The sequence below is a fragment of the Copidosoma floridanum genome, unplaced genomic scaffold, assembly GCF_036245765.1.
Source record: "Copidosoma floridanum isolate Cflo_tuat_1 unplaced genomic scaffold, Cflo_Japanese_pri ptg000001l, whole genome shotgun sequence".
In the NCBI taxonomy this organism is placed as follows: domain Eukaryota; kingdom Metazoa; phylum Arthropoda; class Insecta; order Hymenoptera; family Encyrtidae; genus Copidosoma; species Copidosoma floridanum.
In genome coordinates this window covers 7,570,664-7,585,932 of record NW_028321878.1, presented here as the reverse complement: position 1 = coordinate 7,585,932, position 15,269 = coordinate 7,570,664, and the positions used below count along the sequence as shown (strand labels likewise).

Here is a 15,269-nt window from a genome sequence, read left to right as displayed (position 1 = left end):
AACATGGCCGGGGTGCGTTCCGAAAGTCAGATTCACCGCGTAAATGGCAACGCTGCTGTCACAGATCGTCACATCAGGTAAAGTGACTACTGGAGCTGAGGTCCGAAATGCCAAAACAAATCGCGCTTTTTTCCATAACACCGTCGCTAAAAATAACGATTTGTTTTGGCATTTCGGACCTCAGCTCCAGTAGTCACTTTACCTTATGTGACGATCTGTGACAGCAGCGTTGCCATTTACGTGGTGAATCTGACTTTCGGAACGCACCCCCGGTAGCGGAACTGCCCGACCGAACTCCGAACAGTCCGAACTCCGAACTGCTTAAATATACACACACACATATATATATAGGTAGTGCATTATATGCTTTGCGTCTTCTTTGCGTCAACAGCTGGTGAGTGGTGATAAGTCAGCATGAAAATACGCCTTAACCTTTGAATAGAAATGCCTCTCTTTTGCAAGGTTCGAAGGTTCTGGGAGGCTCATTATCTGATTTGACAACCAACGCCACCATCAGAGTCAGAGACGCCATCAACTGCCGCCAAGAACAGCCGCGAAAGCACAAGTGTGATAATCCGGATTTTCCAGATATATATATATATATATATATATGTATATATATATATAATCGAGACCTCCGCTGCTAGATCTACCACGAGCTCCCAGGTCGACCCGGCTCGCAGACAAAAAGCTAATTCGAAATGCGACGTACGTCTGAAGAACAGAAAAGCAAAAATGCCGATGTTCACGATGATAGTGACGAAGTGAGTGATTCAATGGAAGCCGACTCTGCTGACATGGACGAAGTTGAGTCTGGGGCTTCGGAAAACGGGGTAGAAACATCAAGTTCCTCTGCAAAGAAGCGCCATGCACGAGGACAAGCCAAGGTGGACGAAGAGGACTACGACGAGACGGGGGAAATGGAAAAACAGGAGAACGGAAAGTCACCGGGTAAGACTGGTAAGAGGAGGAAGAAGGATGACAGTGACGGTCTTGAGTCCGAGCCAAAAGCCGAAAAGTCAGTGAGCAAGAAGAAGAAAGAAAACGGTCAGAAAGCCAAGGGAAATAAAAAATTGCCGGTGGCCAAAGGTGGGAAAAAAGAAAAAGCTGGTAAAAAAAGGGCAGAGGTGCCAGAGGTAGATGAAGTTTCTAAGGAAGAAGAGTACGAAGTTGAGAAAGTTATAGCTGTACGTACAATCAAAGGTATGCGTCAATTTCTCGTGCGTTGGAAGGGATACACACAAGAGGATGATACATGGGAGCAGGAAAAAGAATTGAACTGTGAAGAACTCATTGAAGAATTTCTGGCTGAGCAAGGTAATGAGAAAACTGCTGATAAAGTGGCTAAGGGAAAAAATAAACAAGAGCCCAAGAAGAAGGGTAAAAAGAAGGCGCCTGTCAAAAAGAGCAGCGAAGGCAAGAGTGTTGCACCAGCAGTGGCTGAAGATGATGATGATGCTGATAGTTCCAAAGAGTATGAAGTTGGAAAAATAATTGACGTTCACTTTGGAAAGGATAGGAAGCGAGAATTTTTGATTCGTTGGCAAGGATTTTCCTCCAAAGATGATACTTGGGAGCCTGAAGACCAATTAAATTGTCCAGAACTTATTGGTGAGTTTATGAAAAATTTAGAAAAGTTAAAAGATCTAGATACTCGAGAATTAAGAGCAAACCGAGTACATACAAAACGTTATACTTTGACCATGTATGGAGATAAAAGACAATCTCGCCGTAATATTAACAAAGAAAGAAAGACATATTACGAATGTGACTAATCCAGTACCATTGTACCATCTTGAAGATATAACTAATCATAAAGTTAAATATAAGTTTTATTTTCAAAGTTGCATATAAAAAAATAATTTAACAAAGTTTATCCAATTATATCAGATTATAAAATACTTGCTATGTGCTATATTATTTTTTTTATTGACTTTTTTGCATCAGTTCAAAATCGTATTTCATCGATCCTGATGTGATTATTATTGTAAATTTGGCATTGTTTCCTTAAATTATGTATAAAACTATTAAAAAATTATAAAGAAAATTATATATCACCATATAAAAAAGTAAGATAATAACAGCATTAATAAAACACTAAGTGTTATCAATAATTACGAATTATTGAAGTTCACTCTTACTTATGGTAATTATAGTATTTGAATGTCAAAAAATAGTACATTGTAAATAAGAAGAATGTTTAATAATTTAAGTGCATGTACAAATGTAACTCCAAAATTCTTATGCATCTCATGTATGTAATCCAAGCTTTACAATATAAATGTTGGTTATAACTTGTACATCAATAAATATTTTTAAAATTTCTGCCAAACAATTATTTTTTTTATCTTTCCCAGAAGCAAGTCTGTATTTTTTATAAAATAGAATAAAAAATATGTTTCTTTAAAAAGTTCATATTGATTTTTAGGCAATGATCATATTAGTTACGCAATACTTAAATGAAAATTATAAGTGCGGGTCCCAGCAAAAATATTCTTTTTTCTAAACTTTGTGTTGCTACGAGGCGTTTTTCGTCAACTCCCATACGGTGCGGCGTGCGAGCGCCAAAATGGTTATATTTACTTACCTACGTTTCAGCAAATTAATACTCTAACATTTGTGTATAAAGAAATATATACATATATGTATTTCTACTCAATACCTTGACCTTCAAAATACTAATATGAAATCAAAAGCACCATTGTAAAAAAAGAAAATTTTTTTATACTGTCAATAGATCGGAAGAGCCAAGTTTTGTATTAATATAGTGAGGTTTTTTAAGTTAGTAAGTACTAAATTCAAGTAACTCAAGGTCCTTGTTTTGGAAAAAAAAGTGACGACAATCTGCCATGTTGTCAGTGCAGTGTCAAATTGTTCAATCCACACAACAATCGTATCATCAGCATCGAGTCAGAACCCATGGCACTCACAGTGGAAGAAGTATGTCGTATCTATATCCAGCTGAATGATGGATACTGGCCTATCCAGGGTAAAAAATATCGAAGTTATATCTGCTTCTGTGCAAGGCATTATTAGAAAAACAATTGTAAAAAATTATCTCGTATGCATAAAAAAAAACTGCCATGTTTCTAACTTTCTGAGAAAATTTTTGGTAAAGACTCGTGTACCTTGTACTTCAATCTTTAGACGGATTGCCGAGTACATATTTTGGTCGAGAGTCAAGATATGGATCCTAATTTTTTTTTTCCAGAATATGGTTATTAGCCATGGAGTAAATAAATGTTACAAAAATTTGATCACGATCGTCTTTAGTTGGGCTCGGTAAATTCAAAAAACCGAAAAAACGCGTTCTCGTCATAGAAATAACATTCATACATTTTTATTGGTTTTTGCCTGTAATTTCACTTACAGAAGCAAGTCTTGATTATTATTTTCACGTATTGTATTCCAAAAAATACAAGTAAATATTTTTTTAAATCCATCGATCATCACAAAAGCTGTAGAACTCGATTCTACATACATATCCATCCTGAATCTTATTTTGAAATATTTTATTGTTTGTTAACTAATTGCACCATGTTCTCATGTGTAAGTTGAATTAATGTCGGTAGCTACAATAAACATCACATACTTATTCTCAAACTGAAATGGTTGTTTTTTTTTCATACATCGAAACCGGTCTGATCACATTAAACGGTCGCCAGCAAAAATGTTTCAATCTATTTGTATAAAATGTACTTATTTATATTATTTATAAAACATGTTGAATCTAAAATATAAGTGGTTTGTCTTTTATCAACAGTTTAATTGATGCAAGTAAATTTATGAAAATCATAAACATAAAAAAAAACCTTTTTTATACATACTTCTATACTCATTCTACGAATCTTTTAAGTGTGAGCAGTATCTGGAAAATTGATAATTTTTACAATCATATGTTAAATATATACCCTCATTGTATACGCTACACCTTTGTTTTCTACAAAAGTAGAAATAACTCGCTTGGACTAATTAAAATTTACTTTGCTTGCATCAAATTGTTTTCGCTCCCACATGCGCCCTGATACGATTAATCGATTTGTTATGTTTGTACCTATCAATTATAATGAGCTATTGACAATTGACACATACCCTATAGCTGCTATATATACATGTATTCAGTCAAATTGAATATTAATTCCTACAACGACCACGAGAGTAGCAGCGCGACAAGCGGCTTGTGTGTATACTCTGTATACCCAGAAATTCCGGAGCAAAGCAAAGTAAGTAGTGCGAATAATAAATAAGTATGACTGCTCCAAATGCTCCGATTTCGTTCATTGTGATGATAATGAAGTATTACAAAGAATAGTGTCTCGTGGTGCTTTTGTGCGTCGTCGTTGACGTTTTTCATCCACAAACATCTTTTTCGATTTTGTAGACGAAATATGTTTGAACTGGATTAGTTTCCCAAATGCCGTGACGGTGAGAGAAATTGTTGCTTATTCAACATTTGCAACGCTAAGCTTGGACTATTATCGGCTTGGATGATAATGCACTTGATGTACGAGCCCTGGATCGAGTTTTACACTGCTGTTACAACTACCTGAGGATCCAATATGTGATTCTTTTTTCTATCTGTTTTGTTTGTTGTTGATATATTTATTTATTTATTTTTTTTTTTGGTTGCTCTCTATTGTGCGTTATTATTTTTGACGTTTGTGAGTATTTGCCGAGTAATTTTATAGTTATGTAAAAATTGCTGAGGAAAACTTTGAACTTTTTATTGTAGCTTTTTATCTAGCTTTACAGAGAATTACACTCTGCAGTTTGTTTAAATGTCATTATCTATACTAACATTTCACAAATGATTTTTTTATCACTTGTAGCTGTTGAAGAAAATTGAGCTTAAAACACAAAGTCTTTCTGGTATGCTAAAATTTTTCTGCCATGCACTCTTTTGTGTCAAGATATTTTTTATCTCATCAAGATTAAAATTTAATTGTGATAACTCTTACTGGTACTTAATAACCAATTTTCATGTTTGATCAAAGTGTTTGTTACTTATGTGCTTTTTTATGTGCAAGTATTATATTAATAACAAAGAGTTGGACATTTAATTTAGTTAAAATTTTTTCTTCTTTTGCTTATTATTTTTACTCTGAAACTGGCCAATGAAATGTCTGTCTTGTTTTGTGTTAAAGGAATATTTCTCAGGCTTGAGGTGAAATTTCAAAATCATTGATTAGTTGCTGTGTTTTTTTTGACACATGTGTGTATTCAATTATATAAACTCTGATTTTTGACCCGTGATATATTTCATACAGAAACAGACCAATGGAAAATCTTGTGTTGTCCAGTCATGATGTGATTAGTAGCATCAGCTCTTCTGCACCAGATAACATATCAATTACAACTAATGAAAATGACAATGACTCTCCTCAAGAGGGTTCTTCAGGAGGAGAAAATGATCATGGGATCTCTTTATTCAGCCCCAATGCCTCTCCGCAATCAAGCCAGCAGTTATTAAAAAAAGAAAATAAAGATAACTCACCTAAGGATGATAAAAATCAAAAAGATTGTTCACTTAAAAGTCATACTAATGGCACAAATTTTACACAAAGTCAGGTACATCAAGCCAATACATATACTTTAGCTTTTTAAAATGTGATTGATAGAGCAAGAGTTTCAAACTAAACGAATTTTACAATTACTAAATTATTCCTAATTCAGGGTACATGTATCATCACTGCGAGAGCTATCAATGTAGTTATTACTTTCAATGAAATTGAAACAAATTTTCTAAAAATAAAAAGATTTCTTTAAATTGTCGACAATGCTTTTAAACTAAGAGTTATAAATTTAAAACGTATGAAAAATTAGTACATGCATGAATTTTGTTTAAGGAATCCACAAAATGTTTATCAAATACTGTAGAGCTTAGAAAGCATTCGAGCGATCACAAAAAAGACAGCAAAGGCCGTCATCGTAAGAAAAAATCTTGGTACTCTAATATTCTTTATCCAACGTACAAATCACGTTCTGATAACTTTAAGAAAATTTTCAAGGATGTACCTGATGATGAACGATTGGTTGTCGGTGCGTATATTCGTTAAATTAAAAAATAGAGGACAAGCTAAAAATTACGTAAAAATATGTTCAACAGATTATTCTTGCGCTTTGCAACGTGAAATACTGCTTCATGGTAGATTGTACATAACACAAAATTATTTGGGATTTTATGCCAACATTTTTACATGGGAGACTCTCGTTACGTTGCGCTGGAGGGACGTAACGTCCATTACCAAAGAAAAAACAGCTCTTGTCATACCAAATGCTATATCAATTCATACTGCCAATGAAAAATTTTTTTTCACGTCATTTGGTTCAAGGGACAAAACTTTCATGATGTTATTTAAAGTCTGGCAAAATGCACTAATGGGAAAGGTAAGGACATTTTTGGAAATATCAACTTATCATTACAATTTTACACAAAAATTAGTAAGCGTGAAAAGAAGCAATGTATGGAAAATTACGAAAATAATATTAAGGTATAAAATAATTGAAATTAAATATCAATTTTTCATTGTTTTTCTTCATATTTTTCTTTATTTGAATATTATTTCGTGATGTAATCGGGATAGTTGTTGATTAACGATTAAATTTTTCAAATTTGTTTTGTTTAACGATCGCTTAAAATAACTCTTGGTTCACAGTCAGGAGGAAAACATTTTTCTTTGAATCAACATGCCATTAGAGGCTGTCGTGTCCTTGGTCCTCAAATTTTCATTTTCCTCTCTCTTTCTCTTCGTTTTCCCCGAACGGATATAGAATAGAGGGGGTGACAATAGCCGAGCGGGGGTCTCAACGGTATCGTAATTCCTTCCGAACTTCCGAATGTTGAATATTACACTTTAATGTCATTTTTATCTTCAATGCTAGACTAGTGAGATAAGAAAAGTTTGTCGCTGCCGGTTCCTGAAGAAATATTTTACTTTCAGCCAATGAGTGTCAGTGAAATGTGGCAACTTGTTCACGACAGTTATGGTAAGGAATTGGGCCTTACGTCGGATGACGAGGATTATGTTGCGTCACTGTCGACACTTACGACGGACGAAAAATCGCCTGATAAACGTACATCCTTGGACTCGATTTTAGAAGTAAGCAAATACACTTTAAGACACAATAATAATTGTTGCGAGATTTTTGTTTTCTAAATTTATAAACTATATTTCAGGGGCATAAAGATGATGATGACGATACAACTCCTCTGAAAGAGATCGGGCGCATAGGTTTTGCATTAACAGAGTCAATATCCCCGGTACACTCGGTTATTGGTGTTTTACCTGAAGACTTGTCTGATTTGAGTGATTCAAGTGAAAGTGAAATCGACAAGGCATCGTCTACCAACAGTCAAAATGGTAATATTTTTTCTTATTAGTTCGAAAGCAAGCAAACTTACTTGATGAAAAATTTGTAAATATTCAAGTCATTTCTATTCATTTTACAGCGAGTACATCGGCGATTTGCACATCTCCACATGATGGACGAATGATGATAAAAGCCACTTTTCCAATTGATGTCAATCAATTGTTTACACTACTTTTTACAACTTCCAAGTTCTTCCTAGATTTTCATACTGCGCGAAAATCAACTGGTAAGTGTTGTTATTATTGAAACTTTTCAAACAAACGTGAAATTTATTAGCAAAATTGTATCATTGTCATGTGCTTGTTTTTCTAGATTTAGTCCAGTCAGACTGGACACAAGACATAACGACAGGTCAGAAGGTACGAAAAGTTTCTTTAACAGTTTTTCTCAATAAATCAGTTGGTCCCAAGAGTTCACAAGTTACCGAAACTCAAGTAAATACTTTTTTTCATCTGAACCAAAAATGACTTACTAAACAAAATTATTCAACCTTGAAATATGTTTTTCCAGATAATGCTACCATGTAGTACACCAGGGCAAATTTATTGCATTGACGTGGAAACTGTAAACGCTGGAATCCCGTACGCTGACTCTTTTAGTGTAGCAACACATTATTGTATTTCCAGGGTTTCAAAAAATGAATCATCGTTGGTAGTTTATAGCGACATAAAGTACAAAAAGAATGTTTGGGGCTTAGTTAAAAGTAATTATAAACTGTTTTGCCAATTTATGGTTTCATGACAAAAAAACTAGTTTGCTAACGTTGCTTTTTTGATTTTGTAGCAATCATAGACAAGAGTTTTTGGACAGGTGTACAAGAGTATCTAAACAGCTTGGTGAAGGCTTTGAACATTGAGTGCGAAGAAAATTGTGAAATCTTTGTAAAAGGCCGAAAAAGAAAAAGCAGAAGACAGCGCATTTCTAGTGTTGGTTTATTACAGAATCACTCCCCAGATCATACAGCTTATAGTTATCAACCATCAATTTCAGAGTTGCCTGTCAATCCTAGGATTAATGGTAGGTTGAGCAATAAATTTTTTATGGAAAAAAAAAAAAAACTCAAGATTAATTTCCGTTTCTTTTGAATTTTGCAGTTCCAGATCAACGTAAAGAAGAAAATTCTACTCTCAGCTGGATAATTCTCATTGCTGTTATATGTTTGATAATCATCAACTGTTTACTGTACTATAAATTATCAAACTTGGAAGAAGCCAACATGTATACAAAAATAGATTTACACGTTTTAAAGTGAGTTCGTGTTTTTTGTCAATCTCTTGAAATGTTTTTATTCATTTTCAAGTTAATCTATTGAATATACTAATTTTCCAGGACTACACCAAAAACCGAAGAAGATTGGATAAATTTACTTCAACAGCAAGAAAGCTTACATACTGTTGAAGTTAAGAAATGGCAAAGAGTTTTACACACAACAATACAATTACTTAAACAGGTAGGCAATTACTTGAGAACTTTCTTGGATGAATATTTAACTTTTTTTTTCACTCAAATAGACAGAAGAATCATTGACACAATTGCAAATGAGCATTCATCCCACCATGTCTGAAAAAGTTATCTCAGTATTAAAACCGGGTATAAAAATATCGCAGGGCGAACAGCGACGTGAACTTTGAACTAACGTTTGGTAATTTCAATGGTGTATAATAATACATGTATTGATGGAGTCTGTATCTCCTGTTACCTTTTGAAACGTTTTGTTCTATTTTTCAAACATCATGTAACTAGGTTTCTTTGTAAAAATATTCGATTTGTTCCCTCTACATATTCAATGATTCATCAAAGAGATCCAATCAAGTATACTTCTCGAATTAAAGAAATTCTAAATTTCTTTCTCATAAGTTTAAAATTTATGTACATACATTTAAAATCATCAATTTCCATTCGTTCATTCTTTACCATTGCATCATCTTTCACTAATTTCACTTCTTGTTGATTTTTATACATTTTTTGAAATAAGGGGCTTAGATTTAATTTATATACCTTACTTCTATACGACATATCTCATGCAAAAACTTAAGAAATACCGAGGTGCCTGTAATTTTTAAATTTGGCAGATTTTGTCAGTGTTCAACGGAAAGTAATATGTTCCAGAAGAAGTATCTTACGCTTATACTTAAATATTTTTAGATTGATTTGCAAATTTTTTAGTTTACGTTTTTATCTACCCACTTACATTAATTTTTCTCTGCTGTGAGTATTCATTAGAGCATTTGTTTCTTTCAATTTTCTTATTATTTTACTTTGCAAATTAATCAAAAAATACTTTGAAATGATACGTTTATGTATATTAAAAAGCTGTATCACTATTTATAAGCTTGTATGAACATATTGTAAATCATAAATTAGCTTTTAAGATAGATTATTAGTTATTTTATACTATTTTTAAGTTATTGTTAGTAACTAGCAAAATTTTACTTCATCTTTAATTTTAATTGCTTCAGTATAATACACTAATGAAGAAAATTGTAATTTAAAAAGTTTCACAATTGGTGAAATAAGTTTTATATAATGTATAAAATTATACATACAAATTTACCGTTAAAAAAAAAATGTATATTTGGCGTATGTGGCGATCTCGATTTGTAAACAATTAATTTTACGTATGCATCATATTAATGAATTGATACTGGTTTAACCGACATATGATCTTTTTGAACTTTTATATAATAAAATATATTTTAATCGGATATGGTGTTAAATTTTTTCTTTGTAGCATATAACATTTCTTGACAGTATGGTAATCACAAGTTAACAACACATAGAAATATTTCGGAAACATGAAATCATTCAAAAAATCTATAATGACTATTAAACATCATAGAATGAGTAATGGAAAAAATCAAATGAAACAGAAAGTAAAAATTAATAATTGTATTTAACTTAAAATTTATTACATAATATAAATCAAATACAGTTCATACACTCTGTATTTATTTGTCTTCAGGCTTGTTGAAGACAAGTGTGTAACCACACTTGCCGCAATAATGCCTATCCTCCATTGCAGCCATGAATACACCCGCACCACACTGTTCGGAGGGACACTCTCGCCTCAGGCGGTGAATTTTGCCATTCTCATCAACCTGTAACACAAACAACAACGTGTTTATGACAAGTTTCGAATCGCAATTTAAAACATTTGCCAATAAACAAACAAAAGTGTTCAAACCTTGTAGAATTTGAGGACAGCAAGCTTGACCTTCTTCTTCTTGTGTTTGATTTTCTTGGGAGTTGAGTAATTCTTCTTCTTGCGTTTCTTGGCTCCACCACGCAAACGAAGCACAAGATGAAGTGTGGATTCTTTCTGAATGTTGTAATCAGACAAGGTCCTTCCATCCTCAAGCTGTTTACCAGCGAAGATCAATCTCTGCTGGTCGGGGGGGATTCCTATAATTACAATGCAAATTACATATTAATTGACACATGTGGTAATTCATTATAATGCAAATTTATTGTTCTAATAATTTTTACTATAGATAAAAAAAAAATTACCTTCTTTGTCTTGAATTTTTGCCTTGACATTTTCAATAGTATCTGAGGCTTCAACCTCAAGGGTGATAGTTTTGCCCGTTAGGGTCTTAACAAAGATCTGCATGGTGAATGCCTATTCAAAAAGAAAATTTTATAATGCATTTGATCAGAATATAATAATTCACCTGAAATTTTGTCCAGCATAAAGGAATGTATATTGTATAAGAAAGGAGTAGATGACAATCATGTAACTGAAAAACCAACCAATATATTTTAAATAGTGTTTTATTACGAAAATCAATAAACTTCAATTACATACGTAGAGCCAAAATAAGTGGTATTTTCAAACTAACAATACAGCATTTATGCATCCATCATTTTCCGGATTATTTGTAACTTGCGCATATTTACCCCAAACAACTTTACCACTTTGTGTTACTAAACCTAACTCTGAAATATTTATTTCAATAACTGTACCCTTGGTAATAACCCCTAACGATGTGTACATTGGTGAACTTGGATTTCTTTTGACTCCAATGATGGGCAGACAAAATGTGGCCTTAAGCTCTGGATGTGTAACGTGAGCCTTTTTGAATCTCAATGCCATTGGTCTGATGAATCTTTCGAATTTTGGTGGCTTTCTTGTGAAATTTTCTCCAACATATGTGACTTTGGTAACCATCCGTTTCCATGACTTCCGTTTAGTCTTTCCACTCTTGAGAACTCTAAAGACTTCAGCATCAGACTGAGCTTTGACTTTTGGTATTGGAACGTCCCATTTGCCAGCCTTCTCTTTTCTCTTCTGTTTTATCATGTTAGACAAAACCTTGGCTCTAGATTGAACATCTCTGTCTAGCAAGTATACAGGCAGTGCTCCTTCAGGAGTAGGCTCAGCTTTCTTTTTGATGTTTCTCTCTTCGTGTGCCTTGATTTTCTTCTTCATCTGAATCTTCTCATTTCTACGCTCTTTGTTGAATATCTTAGCTTTGATACCCCTAAGACTGCGAGCCTTCTCTGACAGTTTGTGAGGAGCTCTAGCTTCTCTCTTTCTTTTACGTTCCTCATAATCAAGACGCCGGCCGTACAATTTTCGGTGTCGATCAATGTACTCGTTCTGTGGCATGTTGATTGATTTTTTTCAACAGCCAATACAACGAAGTGACTAAAACAAAAAAACGACAATTTTTCAAGTTTGAAAAAAGCATTCCTTGGAGATTTTATGAATCAAGTAGTTGTACATTGTACACAAGAATTCACTTACCTTCTTCAGACTTTCAAAATCTTTTCAAAACACAATTCAAAGTTAGATTGATAAATATCACAATTCAACACTGAAAATCAAGAAATACCTGCTACATTGCAGTTTGGAGTTTTGGAGTTGTGTTATTAAATCTATCTCATTTCTGCTACAAGACTAGATTGATCTTGCTGTACTTGTAAGTTTGACAATGAATAGATGGTAATCCCTTGATGGTGTTACCATTTATTCATAAATAGTCATCACCTGTTCAAGACAAGATATACAAACTGCGAGAATAATGTATAAATATGTTCTAAAATGGTTGAAAGCCCGAGAAAGTACTGTGTACAATGTATATTCACCCACTGCCGCAAGTATGTCAAATGAAAGAGCAAGACACGTGTGTATGCCAAGACTAGACCAAAACCCAACTCGGAAAACTCCAAAAAAACAATCGTTGTAATTTACACCACTACGCAAACATTTTAAAAAACGTGAAAAAGAAACCAGCGGACTCGATGTCGACAATATATAGGTTAGGTGGTGTGGAAAAACACATGCGACACCACGTTGCGCCGAACGTCGTCAAAGAATAACAAATTAATGGAATTGTTGCGGCACAATAGGGACGAACTTATAATTAAAAGCTGGACAAAATTTTCGGTGATTATTTCGATGATAATTTAAGGATAATGAAAATTGATTAACCTTTTAACGCACTTGAAATTATTTGCACGTACCTTTAGACACGCCACACGCAGCTGAAAAGGTTCTCTCTCACACCGCCAATGACTTGATTGGCCGTCATGAAACGCGGAGCAAAAAATTTTTGAGATATCGATGCTATCGATTACTATCGAATGGGCAATAGGTTGGTAATGTAGGCTTCAACTGTAAACGAAGGAAGTGGCGCTAAAACTTCGAGTTCCAAATAAGTATTTAGTAATGAAAAAACATACTTTTATGCTGAGCACTCTGATTTTTATTTTACTTGAAAAATATCGCCACACAAGATTCTTTTCATGTACATTTTAAGTTAGTAGTTAATCTACAGGTATCTTATAATAATACAATATCCTATGACTTCAGTCTTGTGTTTGTGAAATAAAAATAAATGTGTAGACGAGTTTTTTTTTACCATGCATTGGAATACAATCGAATACATCTTGCTGAACAAAAGTAACATTCGTACAATATCTCCAAACTTCTTACGTTAGAAAATTTAGTATTTTGTGCAATGCTGTTGTATTTTGCTAACTTGAAAGTTCTATAAAAGCAGCCAAAACAGGCCAAACCACATAGGCAATAATTTGCTTTATCCAAAAAGGGTACTAAATTAAACGGTATTACACTAGCATCGTAGTAAATCCTACAAATAATTACTCAAATTAATACTCAAGGCTAATCAATTTGAATTAAATCTTTTTTCTACTATTTTGATTACCTTTTCCTTTTAATGACTTGTGCAGCAATATCAAGTAAACTGGGTACTTTGATGTTGCAGTAAAAATCGTTGTCCACCTCACATTTCCAAGGATTATCAGAAATGTTTAAATCAGTCAGTCTCAAATTTCTCACACTCCCAGGCATGTATGTTAAATTATTTTTAGCTATATTCAAAAACTTCAGTTTAAGTAAATTTCCAATTCCTTGATGCAGTACAGAAATTGAGTTATCATTGAGAAATAATGAAACTAAATTTTGCAACTTGTTGAGCTGATGAGGAACATATTTGAGCTAAAAAACGTTTTTTTGTTAATATTTACGTAATTAATGCATGTTTTTACAAAGCCTGGTAAAAGGGAATGCACCTGATTAGAACTCATATTCAGCAAGTGCAAGTTTTTAACTATTTTACTGCCATTCATCCATGACCATTTTGAGATGGGACTCTTTCCTAACTGATTATTAGCGAGATGTAGTTCTTGAAGGTTGGGAAGCATACCCAACTCCTGAGGTAAACTCGTCAGCTGATTGTCAGACAAGTTTAAGGATTTTAAGCTTTGCAACTTCAGGATTTGTCGATCAAAAGACCTCCTTTCAAGGGCAGCAAGGTGAAGTTCTTCAGTTGTTCTTGGAAATCCCTCGAGTACAGGGTAATTGGCAGCACTTTTAATAACAATTTTTGTCTTGAGAAGGGTATTAATTTTTTTTGGTTCTAGATTTGATAAATTCATCACAGCTGGATTCATTTTTCCTGAAAGAGCAAGCTTTAGTACGTGAAGGAAGCTCTTTAATTGTAATGGATCACATCTTATGCTTATATCCTCGACTGGGGATTTGAATCTTATTGTTGCCATTCCCTCGTGAACAAATTTCGAGAAAATCGTTTCAATGTTGTTTACCTTTACAGAAAAAATTAAACCACTTGCTTTGACAAAGAAACCCTTGAAAATGATAGAAAACAAAAGTATGGGTGTACTTACCCTGTATTTTGTGCCATTTTTATTTTTATTTGACTGCTGGAGCAAAATGTAAATGTTGTCATCTTTAACTGACTGCCGACCTATACTCAAGCAAGATTTTAGAAATTGTTTCCTTCTTGGTGGACTATAGGATGGCTCAACAAATGTACTGCACATTAATTTCATAGTTTTTTTTTTATGATGTTGACAATCAGTATAAAAAATTTATATCATACGAAGTCTGATGTGCACGTTACAAACGAGTAGTTTAAACGTAGCATTTTGACATTTCAGGATGCGCGGGAACACTCTAAACTAAATAGTCTTTCTTAAGTAATTCATGAATTATTCACGCCGTTGTAACGGTATGTTTGATAAAATATCTTTTTGTGGAAAGCCGCTTGAAATCGTTTGATTCGTACAACAAAAGTAAACTTAGGAGTTTTAAATGCAATGATAGGTATTTGTGAATTTACAAGCGCACATTGTTCAAGGTTGCGCAGGAAAAAACTACACAAGGTAAACGCAGAGAATACAGAAACACGTCCCTTTTGTATGTTTATACTTTTGGAGATCGATTTTCAGGTAAAAGATAAATTGTAAACTTGCCGCAAATAGCATTAACGATGTCAACTTTTTATTTTCTATCCGTAAAATTAGTTGCGGCTGGTTTATAACTAATTACAAGGCTCTACTATAAGTAGTAATAATTATTTGGATCAGCGCCATCTAGCGTTGCGGATTTCTGAACTAAAAAGTGGCCCTAA

The 15,269-nt window shown here is 33.5% G+C and overlaps 5 protein-coding genes across 8 annotated transcripts; 2 read left to right on the top strand and 3 right to left on the bottom strand.

Annotated features, from left to right (window-relative positions):
- The first annotated feature begins 392 nt into the window (after window positions 1–392).
- Window positions 393–2,292, top strand: LOC106643717 (uncharacterized). Its single transcript, XM_014358958.2, has one exon. The coding sequence runs from the start codon at window positions 702–704 to the stop codon at window positions 1,773–1,775; it is 1,074 nt and encodes a 357-aa protein (XP_014214444.2). The 5' UTR covers window positions 393–701; the 3' UTR covers window positions 1,776–2,292.
- Window positions 2,293–4,236: 1,944 nt separating this feature from the next.
- Window positions 4,237–10,024, top strand: LOC106643713 (protein Aster-B). Its single transcript, XM_089594489.1, has 13 exons — window positions 4,237–4,561; window positions 5,268–5,568; window positions 5,847–6,039; window positions 6,107–6,387; window positions 6,942–7,100; window positions 7,178–7,361; window positions 7,451–7,597; window positions 7,684–7,805; window positions 7,882–8,074; window positions 8,155–8,388; window positions 8,466–8,619; window positions 8,701–8,821; window positions 8,883–10,024. Exons 2-13 carry the CDS (start codon window positions 5,278–5,280, stop codon window positions 9,000–9,002), a joined length of 2,199 nt encoding a protein of 732 aa, XP_089450615.1. The 5' UTR covers window positions 4,237–4,561; window positions 5,268–5,277; the 3' UTR covers window positions 9,003–10,024.
- Window positions 10,025–10,245: 221 nt separating this feature from the next.
- On the bottom strand, window positions 10,246–12,895 carry RpS27A (ribosomal protein S27A). 2 transcript variants are annotated; one of them, XM_014358933.3, is made up of 4 exons: window positions 12,838–12,895; window positions 10,879–10,990; window positions 10,556–10,773; window positions 10,246–10,469 (listed from the first exon to the last, which is right to left on the bottom strand). In XM_014358933.3, exons 2-4 carry the CDS (start codon window positions 10,979–10,981, stop codon window positions 10,320–10,322), a joined length of 471 nt encoding a protein of 156 aa, XP_014214419.1. In that variant the 5' UTR covers window positions 10,982–10,990; window positions 12,838–12,895; the 3' UTR covers window positions 10,246–10,319. The 2 variants fall into 2 exon arrangements, with proteins under 2 accessions (XP_014214419.1, XP_089447013.1); XM_089590887.1 differs by lacking the exon at window positions 12,838–12,895 and adding an exon at window positions 12,806–12,829.
- On the bottom strand, window positions 11,149–12,904 carry Ip259 (NSA2 ribosome biogenesis factor-like IP259). Of its 3 annotated transcripts, none has more exons than XM_014358931.2 (2): window positions 12,838–12,904; window positions 11,149–12,019 (listed from the first exon to the last, which is right to left on the bottom strand). In XM_014358931.2, the coding sequence occupies exon 2, from the start codon at window positions 11,978–11,980 to the stop codon at window positions 11,201–11,203; it is 780 nt and encodes a 259-aa protein (XP_014214417.1). In that variant the 5' UTR covers window positions 11,981–12,019; window positions 12,838–12,904; the 3' UTR covers window positions 11,149–11,200. The 3 variants fall into 3 exon arrangements, with proteins under 3 accessions (XP_014214417.1, XP_089447005.1, XP_014214418.1); XM_089590879.1 differs by having other exon boundaries at window positions 12,806–12,870; XM_014358932.2 differs by lacking the exon at window positions 12,838–12,904 and adding an exon at window positions 12,119–12,737.
- Window positions 12,905–13,105: 201 nt separating this feature from the next.
- On the bottom strand, window positions 13,106–14,988 carry Lrr47 (Leucine-rich repeat 47). Its single transcript, XM_089589318.1, has 6 exons — window positions 14,979–14,988; window positions 14,739–14,810; window positions 14,524–14,603; window positions 13,909–14,442; window positions 13,542–13,834; window positions 13,106–13,466 (listed from the first exon to the last, which is right to left on the bottom strand). Exons 1-6 carry the CDS (start codon window positions 14,986–14,988, stop codon window positions 13,232–13,234), a joined length of 1,224 nt encoding a protein of 407 aa, XP_089445444.1. The 3' UTR covers window positions 13,106–13,231.
- Between the last annotated feature and the right edge of the window lie 281 nt (window positions 14,989–15,269).

Bases quoted from the DNA above. Each gene is read 5' to 3' on its own strand.
- LOC106643717 (XM_014358958.2), top strand. From the start codon at position 702: ATGCGACGTACGTCTGAAGAACAGAAAAGCAAAAATGCCGATGTTCAC.
- Ip259 (XM_014358931.2), bottom strand. From the start codon at position 11,980: ATGCCACAGAACGAGTACATTGATCGACACCGAAAATTGTACGGCCGG.
- LOC106643713 (XM_089594489.1), top strand. From the start codon at position 5,278: ATGGAAAATCTTGTGTTGTCCAGTCATGATGTGATTAGTAGCATCAGC. The intron at 6,388-6,941 runs GTAAGGACATTT...TTTTACTTTCAG, and splicing joins AAAATGCACTAATGGGAAAG to CCAATGAGTGTCAGTGAAAT. The intron at 8,822-8,882 runs GTAGGCAATTAC...TCACTCAAATAG, and splicing joins CAATACAATTACTTAAACAG to ACAGAAGAATCATTGACACA.
- Lrr47 (XM_089589318.1), bottom strand. The intron at 14,604-14,738 runs GTATGATATAAA...GCTTGAGTATAG, and splicing joins TAACGTGCACATCAGACTTC to GTCGGCAGTCAGTTAAAGAT. The intron at 13,835-13,908 runs GTGCATTCCCTT...AACGTTTTTTAG, and splicing joins TGAATATGAGTTCTAATCAG to CTCAAATATGTTCCTCATCA.
- RpS27A (XM_014358933.3), bottom strand. From the start codon at position 10,981: ATGCAGATCTTTGTTAAGACCCTAACGGGCAAAACTATCACCCTTGAG. The intron at 10,774-10,878 runs GTAATTTTTTTT...TTGTAATTATAG, and splicing joins AAAAATTCAAGACAAAGAAG to GAATCCCCCCCGACCAGCAG. The intron at 10,470-10,555 runs GTTTGAACACTT...TTTGTGTTACAG, and splicing joins CTGTCCTCAAATTCTACAAG to GTTGATGAGAATGGCAAAAT.